Below are 11551 nucleotides of genomic sequence, written 5' to 3'. Positions count from 1 at the left end.
TTCCCTTCCCCATGACCATCTATCAACTACTAATTTGTACTTCTTTAACCCTTCACTCCATTCTCCCAGCCCCCTAACCCCCTCTCTGTCACCAAATTACATCCTGTCCTGATTAACAAAATAATATTTAGTCACAAATATTTAATATTATATTTAATATTTAACTGAAGATTCAATATTATATTTTATAGTAAAGAGTAATATTAGCTTTCTGACCTTGTGTATTTAAATTGCTATGGTTTTTCCATCTCTTTTCATCATGGCATAGCCTTAAATTTGATGCAACTTTTTAGCTAAAGGATGCTAATATAATCAAGAACATGAGCTCAGTCTCAGTATCGGACTACATTTTTGTCATTCATTCGGCACTGGTATTCTTTTGTTCCCTTCCCAAGGGGACTTGGGAATGTTATTTGACAGTTAAAGCATCAAATTGTTTTGAGGTCAGCATGATTTAGGTGAGGCCTTCAAATTTGTGTATAAGCAGTTCAGGTACACACAGCGTTTGCATCTTGACCTAAGTGTAATTGAAGTTTCCTGTGTTAAATAGCAGCTCACGTTAATTTGCTGTCTAAAGCCTGTCAGCTGGTTTTGACTCATGGGAAAGGGCGCTTTCAAACACAGAACTTGCTCTAATCTCAAATACATTGGAGCTATTAATGCCTTGGTTGTTCAGCTTAATTTCACACCTCCTTTCTTATATAACATCAATAATACTTCTAGGTCAATAAAAAAAGCCTCATATTAATCTTACCTCTTTTTTTTTTCTTTTTTCTTTTTGGTCAGGAGTTAAAGAGAATAAGTGCTTTTTATATGTGTGTAAAGGCTTGTCCAATTTTTAAAAACTTATCCAGTATTTAACGTGTGTGCTGTGAGTGCTGTGTTTTAGTGGGGAAGGCGAGGCAGAGATGTGCCGTCGTCCTCCACTAGGTAAAAGCTCCACTAGGCACCTCCGGCCGAGCTGATCTTCTGCCCTCATTTTCCTTGTCTCTCTTATCTGTCTCTGCAACTGCTGCCAGAGTCTGCTTTTAACACGCCAGTTTTCAAATGTAAGCCTTTGCTTAAAAATCTTCTATGGCTGAAGAATAAAACCAGTTATTCTAAGACCTTCCCCCTTTTCCTTGAAGTTCTGCACTTTCGCCATATTATATCTAGATGTGGATTCGTGATCACGTGTGCTGTCTGCTTCAGTGTGCGTGTCCAGGCTTTTTCAGTTACGGGAAATTCTCGGCCGTTATCTTTTTGGATGTTGCCTTTCTGCTTTTCCTCCTACTCTCTCCTTTTGCGCTACTCCCTGGACTTACGCTGGAACCTTTTAATCAGTCCTCAGTGTTGCTTACTTTCTATTTTATATCTTTTGATTCCTGTCGGTTGGCTGTGTTCTGACTGAATTCCTCCTATTATCATCCTATTCATTAATTCTCTTTTAACCGTGTGCCTTCTAGAGTATATTCCCTACCTATTGACTTTTTAGTTTTAATGGCTGTATGTGTTTATTTTCAGCATTTCTAATTTATTCTTTATGATGGCTATCTGTTCTTATTTGGACCTTTTTTTTTTTCTGAACAACTGTAACGTTTTTTAACCATTATCATCATCGGTGATTGATTGATTACCTCCTATGTGCTGGACATTGCGTTGCATTAGGTGCTTTAAATATACATATCATTATTAACCCACAATTTACAGGTGAGGAAACCAACTCAAGGAGTAACTTGCCCAGAGTCTCATAGTTACTGTATCTGAAACTACCTTACTGATAGTGATCTTTATTTTTATTCACTCGGAAATCCATTTTACAGAACTTTTTATCATTTAGAGCATCGCTTCTGGTATCTGGGCTCCTGTATCGTTCCGCTCAAAACTTACCTTCCCACACTAACTCTTCTCTGAGACCTGCTACGACCCATGCCTATTTCCCAGCCCTCTCAGTTTTCTTCCTTCTGCGGCCTTCAGAGTCATTTCTGTTTCCTTTTCCCAACATTCTCTATTCACCTCGGACTTCCTTTCTGCAGTCACTTTATCACCAGCCTCCAAATTACATCAATTCAACCATCTCTTCCTAGTCTCTCTCCTCTAAACACCGTAGAAGCTATTCCCATAACTTTGCCAGTTGGCTCCATTTCAAATGAATTTCTAGTTGTCCTGCCCCTTCAATGCTCACCATGAGTTGACTTATCCCGTTGTGGCTTCCTTTCTGTCCCTTACCCTGGCTGTTCCAAAGCTTCTATACATTCTTTTATCTACACAACCCCTCCAGCCTCCGGGGCCAGTGGATCTTGCCTCGAGTTCTGCTGAAAACAGAATTTATCAGGAGAAATTTCCCTTAACTGTCCTCGTCTCCGCCTCAGAATTATCTACATCTGGACTCGTCCTTTAACATTAACTCCACTCACCTGCACACTCTGTACTTTTCTCTCCAAGCAGTTCTAGGAAGTGCCCCATCCACTCCTCTCCTTACAGCTTCCCCTGCATCGTTCTGTCTGCTCACCTGCAGGTAGGCACGCCCACATAGGACAGGGTGGTCTGACCAGTACTTCCTTCAGTCTTGTCAACCTTCATAGTGTTTCCTTCTGGACAAACGTGGAGCGAAAGTCTCTTCTTTGAGGCCAGATCTGATGGGCTCACGTTAGTCCTCACTCTTCCTAAGTCTTTCTACAGCATTCGATGGTATTGGCCACCTGCTTTTTCTTATTATTTTTTATTCCTTTTGAGTTTTGGAATTTTTTTTTCCCATTTTCACTCCTCCCCACCTTAAATCGTTACCTATTCGTCTTCCTCTGCCTGTCCCTTCGTGGTTTTTCCCAAGGCTCTGGCCTTGGCCAACTTCTCTCTCTGAGTAATTATCTGCTAAGCATTGGACTTACATTTCAGACAGCTTCTTACAGGCATTCCCTGGGAAAGAGTACATGCTCCTTTAATTGCCACCTCCTCATTTTGTTTCCTGGCTTAGTAATTACATCTTTTTTTGCATCTGATCATCCCAGCTAGAAACTGAAATGATCTCTTAACTGCATCTGCCTTTCCTTCTGTCACATCCAGTCACTATGTCCTGTCAGTTCTCTCTCTGAAATGTGTGTTTCATTCCTTCATTCTCACCATGGCTGCGCTAATTGAGGTCTTCACAGACTTGTAATAGCCCTGAAAGCTTCCCTTCTGTAAGTTTCTCTTGCCTGGAATCTCTCCTCTCTACAGTTGCCAGTGCTGGATTTCTAAGACACAGATGATTACATCATTGCTGTGTTCCAAATCATTCCGTGTCTCCACTTGGCCGATAGGGTCCGGTCGGGATCCTTACGCTTGCTGCTTGGGGCCCCTCCCCGCTGGACCACGGGCCTCACCCACTGCGTCCTCTCCAGCAGCTCTGCCTGGCATCCTGACTGGCATTCTGTAAGAGTGCCACACCCTGCCTCGTGCCCAAAGCCTGCCGCATGTTGTTCACTCGTTACTGCTCGTTTTTAACTTCTGGACCCGGCAGTAGTTTTCATTTTTGATGAAGCATTTGTTACCTTTACAGGCAGAGTGCCTTTTCCTACTCGACTCTCCTGGGAGTTGGTCACAACCCTTGGTTGCTCTCACAGTCACCTGTACCTGATTCTCTCTCCCTTGCTGGCTTTTAAGCTTCTTAGAGGCATCTTTGTTTTCTCAGGATCCAAAGTATATCAGGCACCTAGTAAATATTTACCGAACTAAAAGTTGGATACTATATCTGGTTCTCGGATGTTAAGCAGAGGAGTAAGGCCCTTAGGAGCCTGTATCATTAGCCTCTGAAGCACTAACAACAAGCAAAAAGAGTTTTTAGTTTTAGCTTTAATATACAGTAACATGAGAATTTATTTTTTAATATAAAAGTGGCTTTACTTAAAATAAGAGAAAAATTTTATTTAAAAAATTTAAATATAATTTCAGCGTTCCAATGAACTGAAAACATTCATGTAATGGTTGGCTGAGTCAAGGGGGGTGTCAACAATCTGTCACCTAACAATCGAGCTCTTTGTGATTGTTGAAAAGCAGAGATTAAATTCCCTCAGAAAAAAAAAAGAATCTATTAAAAGTTATGTAGGGAGGTAAAAGAATATTTTATATAGATATTAGTTAACCAAAATAGGCTCGTTAAATCTTGGGGTCCCTAAAGTACTTAGAGAACACTATAGAAAAATGTATAGACGTCTTTCAAAGCTGATTTTGTGTTACTAGGTTTCCAATAAAACCTTATCCAGGTATGTTTCTATTAGTGTTATTAGTAAAATGTTATGTTAGCAAAGACAGATACTTTCAGTACTATAAAACCACATCTGTAGAAATATGTATCAATCCACACATTTTGTGTGTTTTTAATTTATAAGCAACTCTAAAACTAGAAACCTGAAAAGCCATAAAGAGACCTGGGATTATAGGGACAGTTATAGATCAACTTATTTTTCCTGTGTTCATTTTTTCTTATTTGTTCATTAACACTTAAAACATAGAAGTTATATATAAAATAAGATACCAATTGCCAAATATGTGTCTTTTTCCCCTTTAGTTATCTATACTATTAAAACACTTTTAAAGGCCTTTTGCACTTGTAGTTAGAACTAAATCCAAGGATAATGAGTAAACTACATTTTTCTTCTCTACGGGACGTAGAAAAATGAGGACAGAAAAAGTCAGTGTGGCAGGAGTAAATGGCAATTTTGAGTCAGGATTTTGACCAGTAGGAATCAAACATTCGGATCATAAGGTTCTCTGGTTCAAGATAGTTGAACATTAAGATGTTGTTTCATTCATTTTCTGGCAAAGGCCTTAATCTTGTATTATTCTTTATAATTTTCTGTTTTTGATAGCCATATTATAATTTTATTTATTAATGCTCTGTTAGCATATATATCTATAATTATTAGACATTTTTCTTCCATGATTAGGTAACTGGGCTGTTTAAAAAAGAAACACCTCCAGAATAGCTAAATTTTTAAAGTCACTGCCTACATCTGCCAAAACAGATTAGTAGCAAATTTCCAGAACAGAACAAGTTGTCTTGATCTCCTTACCTAACACTTGGTTTTATGTCAAACCTAACTGCTTTCAGGGAACAAGACCTCTTGATGGAAGCTCATATTTTGACATTAAAAATTAGGGGGGAGGGGATGCTGCAAGTGTAGGGTAATTTTATTCTTATTTTCTGGTTGAATATTGCTGTATTATTAGGTTTATGGTATTCATATCATAAAAATACCATATATTCATGATAAGCTTGATTTGGTCTTAACTCACTATGATCTTGTTGAACTTACTGGTCACATGAAATTGAATATTCTCTTTGAGAAATTAAAATCTCTTAGCCATATAAATAAGTGCTACCTTATAAAATAATTTTACACTTCAGATCTCCCTTCATAATCATATCCATCATCATTACTGTTTTCTTTTTTTAATTTCAGATGCATTAGGCATTAGTTCTTATGGTAAAAATATTTTGGCCAGAGGTAATTAACATTTTAATCAGAATACTTAATCATGGATGTTTTTATAAAGAAAATTCTTTTTGGAGTATTCCTAAAAATTATTTTGGATTCAGTCTTATTGAAAGTCGTTTTAAAATGTATATATCTCCTTTACAGCAATAAATATTACATTTTCTTTTTTGTACTTTAATATTCCTTTGCTAACTCAGGATCCAACTCAGTCTCAAGTTATTATTTTTTCTGTCAAGATGATAGAGAATATTCGATTAGATATGTAGTGACCACAGGACAAATGCTAGAAGTATCCTGAGGCTTTATATTATGGTGGCTAAGAGTTTGGGCTTCACAGCCAGACTGCAGGAGCTCACATTCCAGCTTCACCACTTCTAGTTGTGAAATATTGGGAAAGTCACTACACTGCTTTGTACCTCAGTTTTCTCATCTGTAAAATGAGTTGTCTGGAGCATTTAATGAATCAATACTTATAAAGTATTTAGAGCTGTGCTGGTTATATAGAAAGTACTCAGTAAGTGTCTATTGTAGAATAATTGACCTGTTAGGTAATATATCTAGTTTATTAAGAATTCCAGGTCATTGTACTTCAATATATTTTTGAACAATAAAACCATTAGCAATAATAGTATTGTTCATGAGGTTCAAATATATGTGCATTTATACTATAAAAGTTAAAAATGCTGATACTGGCTGTTGTGTTTTCCGGGATGTTAGTAACTTCAGGATGTGTGTACTTCGGAGAACAGATACACCAGAGACCCTAGATACGGCTCCGTCGTGCGAGCTAGTGGTGCTTGAAATCTAGATACATCACCCCACACTATTGCTTCCCCCAGTGAAAGGCCTTGAATTATTAACTATGATTTTTAAAGTGAATAGGCCTGGTAGATGTTAACAATTCTCTTTTTTCCCCTAAGTCCACTTCCATTAAGATTTTTATTTTAGATTGAAAGCGAAAGGAAGTTAATTTGTTTCAAAATACTGATGTCAGAATATTTGCTGTGCCTTTTTACTGATCTATTTCCTTTAACTTTCTTTACACCATATAAAGAAATCATGGAATATGTTTTGTTCCAAGAACTTTGGTGGCGTATTTTTATCCTCCAGTGCCTAATATATACTACTGATGTTCAAGAATTATTCGTTGAATGAATTAACTAACATAACAGAAGGTCCCTTCTTTGGCCCAGTCATGTCTTCTTTTGTTTACAGAGACTTGCAGAGCCACTTAGGCACCATAAGTGAGCAAATTGGGTAGGAGGTAAAGGTAGCAGTAGAAATTGTGATAAACTGCATCCGAAGGCTGGACTAAATGCCAGCCAGAGTTTATGACCTCTGCCCTGTGCAAGGACAGGCTTCTGCCAGATGACATATGCCTCATATGAGTGATAGAAATAAAGTTATTTTAGACTATTTCGGCTTTCCAGATACATAGATAAAGTACTTTACCCTGGAAGAAAGTTAATTTCACAACTGTCACTTGCCTCAGGATCCATTCCTTTGCTATTTCTTTATTTATCGGGAATTGATAGACCTTGAGAGGAGCTTGCCAAACAACTTTATTTTAAATCTAGAAGCAATCTGAGGAGCTTTATAATTTCTGGTAGTGATAACACAAACAATTTTTCTAATTAGAACAAAAGGAAAATTAAATATTCCCAAGAAAACAAAGGCAATGTATAGCGTGCATGTGTGGCATTCTTGCAGCTGGGAGACACCTGGCTCTGCCCTCTCTGCCTACTTGCCAGACTCCAGGAGAAACTGAGAAAAAGCAGCTAGAAAAATGATGGTCCACTTTTAAGCTCTAATTGCTGGGATGGCAGCTGGTGTCCTACAAGTTAAATGTGGATGGGCTTCAAGGCGCTGGACTGGTTTCACTGGATTTTCCCAGTCTGACCTTTTTTAATCTCTCTGTGAGTTCAGCTCTATTTACATTACAGTGCTCTGATTCTTGATCATATCTCCTGTTTTGACGCCTTGGCATAAACCACATCCTGCAGCCAGAAAGACAACTTTTACCAAGTGTTTTCCATTCTGTCTAGAATCTCTTGACATCTCACCTCTTCCTGGAAGCTTGCAGCATAGAGAACCCCCGGCCGCCATCAAACCTTCCCTTAGCACCCCTGGCCTAATCCTTTGCGTGTGCATAACATAACGTTACTCTCACCCTGTGTATATTATTATTTAATGTTGACACCTTTGTCTTTTCATTTTATGTCTGTATGGGAGTTGGGTTTTTTTGTTTGTTCGTTTGTTTGTTTTGCCCTTTTGGGGGACAGGGACTATAACTTTTTGATTCATAGTGTTGATAGATACTTAATTAGTAAATGACTGTCGACAGGGTATAAAATTCACTGGGGTTTTGAAGATAGTGTGACTCCTTTTGTAAATTACTTGGAAAATGGACAAATTCTCTTTTAACCGATCCCTATACCATTAACAAAACGGACCAGTCTCAGATTTATGACCTACTAATAAAATGCTGCAGATCAATTTGAAAAATAATTATTGGGAGAGGAGAAAAGGGCATTTGGTAACAAATCAAGTAAACTTTGTTCTAAGGTATTTGGTTAGAAGAGTTGTTCAAAACTTTTTTTAATGTTTAAACTCAACTGTGTTTCTTCTTTTTAACTGCTGTTTGCTGCTCAAAATAACTACAGGCAAATTTTCTCTACCTCTGTCATCTCCTGGTTTGTGCCTGTTATCAGTACATTCTGATTACATATCCCAGTCACGCTCCTTTTATATGTTATTATCAAATATCATGTGGGAGGAACTTGCATTTTCCTTTTTTTTGAAAATTGCCCACTGTTTATTATGTTATGATTGTCAAGATTCTTCTGCACAAACGCTTTTGGGTCTTAACATCAGACACTACAGCTAGTAGTGCTTTGTATCTCCCTAAGTGGAAAGGATTTGTGAGGTATTTATTAAATTCAAATATTCTTAAGGAATTTACTTAAATCGCTGCTAATTCTACTGCATATTTATTTGATATGTATTGAATTAAGTAAAAAGTATATATATTCTTATAGTATATTCTAATAATCTTCAATTTAGTTACAAATGCCATTTAATACTTTTGAGTAAAATTTAATATTATTGCACAAAGGCTTGGAAGCAAGTTTGGCGCTGTCTACTAATTTAAGTAATACTTAATTTTTAACCACTATGAATAAATTAGTAAGCCTTTTAAAACAAACTTTTCTTGCAATCACTTTTACATTTGAATATCTCATCTCGTTCTTAGCAAAAACTTTGTTTCCCTCCTTTTTTCCTATTTTTTCTTATTTTATTTATTTCATTCGCCTGCTATACAATAGACCCAAACTGCCTTGTGTTGAGGGAGAAAGCTGTATGACGTGCTAGAAGTTTTATGTGTGGTGGAGTTTAATCTCACTCTGTGTCTCTCCCCTGCACAGTCCCTTCAGTCTGAATATGTCCATTACTAAGGCCTTGCCACGCCGGCCAACGCTGTTCCACTCTTAGACACAATTTCTTCATCTGGACGAGCAATGTAGAGAGAAAGTGACTGCTTGCTGGAAGAATATCTCCGCCTTCTTTCCTTAAATTAAAGAGAGCACTAAGATAAGACCTTCAAAGAGACTTGAAACTGGAAAACTGGTTAATAACTACGATAAATGCACTGAAACTCTGTTAATGGATGTCAACACTTTTTAAGACAGTTTTAATGTTGGATTTGGTATTTCGAAAGGTTATTTTTAATGTATTTTGGTAATACATTTGTTATTACATTTACATGTACAGTATTACATTATGTACGTATTGTGAACTTTAAAAGACTATTTTGATAAATTTATAAATATATAAAATTATGTAAAAACTAGACTATATTTTGACTTAGATTTTCTTGCTGTTTGCTACCAAAAATTTGTATTTTGAATTTGTTTAGTATGGTTTTGTGTACAATGAATACATAATTCCTCTTGATTAAGAAAAAATAAGGGAGAAAGTTTTTAGAAAGTTATTTTTATGTTCCCACTATGACTATGGCAGATCAGTTCATTTTTGGGGGGAAGTCTAATGTCATGAATTTATTCAAGTTTATCTCTAGCAAGAGTATCATTTGATAAGGCTTATTTAGACCATTTCCTTTCTCTTTGTTTTTGTTGCTGAGCCATTTAGTTTTGCATCCTTGGGGGCTTTGCTTTAGCAAAATTTAACATCCAGTTGAAGATCAGCATTCACCGAATGTTTCTCCCGAAAGCATGGCTTCGCCATGAAATGACTCAACATTCCAAATGCTTTTCTTTCTTTCCTCCTCTCAAAAGGGCTCTTAAGCCAATTAGAATATTCTGCTTTTGGTACGAGGTGGTTGTTGCCTATAATAATCACACATGGTCTGGCACCAGTTTTAAATCAATGAAGAAAAATAACTGAGATGCTGCTAAGTGTGTTAAAAGAGATATGTTTCAAAGAAATTACAAACCCCCGACACACAAGCTTGCATATCAGAAACCTAACATGAAAAATGAGGTACTCACAGCCCTTCCCTGTAAGTGTGATCTTACATTCAGGCCTCCAGAAGCCTGTAGGCTTCATTTCTGTGGGGAGTTGGGAAGATTTAGATTCTGATTCTCTTCCATGCTGCTTAAGAATGGACGACTCAGAGGACAGTTAAATGGATTTGTATGAAGTGCTTTACTCTCAAACCATTGAGTTTTTTATAATGTATTTATTAGGAGGGGGTACCTAGAGGCTATTATATATGCTTCAGCAAAACATCTTGTTTATGTTTTACATTTTTAAAAAGGCATTTGAATGAATGTTTGACTCAGGTTGATTAACTTAACCTTCAGTAACTACAGTACCAAATAATTGCACTAAACTTATAAAAAATGAATTGTATGTTTTAGGAATCAAAAATCAAGTGGAATTAAATTATATACCTTTTCTAAAGCTGAAATAGTAAAATATTTTATTATGAATTATTGTAAAAAAAAGATTGATTAATGTATAGGATGACATTGTTTTTTAAAAATTATCAGTGAAAAGTAATTCTGATGACATTGAGAAGTGGGGAAAGGGAACCATATTGCCAGTTTTAGTTCTGTGAACACTAATTTGTGTGCAGCTATTAAAATGATTGTAAAATTGACTACTCTAAACTCTTTATAATTATGTTTGTATATTAGTCATATGTATCTACATGTGTAAGTCTTAATTATTTATACACATGCGCATACATAGACAAACGAAGGAGTGTATGTATATAATATAGAAAGTATATAGAAAGTAATTCTACTCCAGTAATAAAAATTGTTTGACATGTATTTTGTTATGAATAGTTTAACTTCCAAAAGATATTTTGTTCTATTTTAAAGTGTAGAAGAATACACTGCTAATAAATAATAAAAGTTTTATGCAATTTATGTTTCCCCTGGCCTTTATGATTTGGATTTTTAGTTTTTAATGCACTGAAGTCTCGTTATAGTTCTATATTTGATCCAATCTTGTTGGTGTCTTCAATTCAGTTTGTCAAGATCTCTGTTCTGGAGTTTATGTTCCTTTACTGACTTTCCAAGTTGTGACCATTTCCTGAAATACGTGACAGTTTTAGTTCAAAGAGCACAAGAAAATCTTATACTTTGAATTTCACAAAAGTCAGATAATGTCAGGCTCTTACTGTTTTTTCTCTACATAATATTCCTTCCCATTAATAAACCACTGACTTTAATCAATGCTTTGGGACCTGCCTGGTCATTTATGACTGTCATATGATACACAGATTATCGTGTCCTTTCTTAAAGGAGAAATTATAGAAATAAATTGATCAGATGACACCGACTTCACCACGGTCGGATCTGTTCCCCGAAGAGCCAACTGGGGAGGAAGAAGCTGCATTCTTTTTTGGGGATATTTTGTGGATTAAACTGAATCTCTTTGGGTTGTGATGACTCTGAGGTTTTCCCCTTCTCTTTTGCCTTTAAACATTTTTCAGAACACAGAGGAAAGGTTGTGGGCAGGAAGGCAGCTTCACTTCTGTAGTTGGGAATCTGCCAATTAGCTGTCGTCATAACACTGCACAAGGGATACCGAGGTCATAGGACCACCTCTTAGAGAAGGTTTCT

General features: G+C 36.5%; 1 protein-coding gene across 2 annotated transcripts in view; it reads left to right on the top strand.

Moving 5' to 3' along the window:
- Nucleotides 1-11161, top strand: part of CDC14A (cell division cycle 14A) — a 128696-nt gene extending 117535 nt beyond the window's left edge. For both annotated transcript variants that reach the window (XM_036235145.1, XM_016133538.2), the window contains exon 16: nt 8882-11161. In XM_036235145.1, coding sequence (XP_036091038.1) covers nt 8882-8911 — 30 coding nt within the window. In that variant the 3' untranslated portion in view covers nt 8912-11161. The remainder of the gene's footprint in view (nt 1-8881) is intronic.
- Nucleotides 11162-11551: the final 390 nt, after the last annotated feature.

This window comes from Rousettus aegyptiacus, unplaced genomic scaffold (genome assembly GCF_014176215.1).
Source record: "Rousettus aegyptiacus isolate mRouAeg1 unplaced genomic scaffold, mRouAeg1.p scaffold_m13_p_17, whole genome shotgun sequence".
NCBI classification, from domain to species: Eukaryota; Metazoa; Chordata; class Mammalia; order Chiroptera; family Pteropodidae; genus Rousettus; species Rousettus aegyptiacus.
The sequence above is the reverse complement of the archived record's forward strand: the minus strand, read 5'-3'. Positions and strand labels throughout refer to the sequence as shown.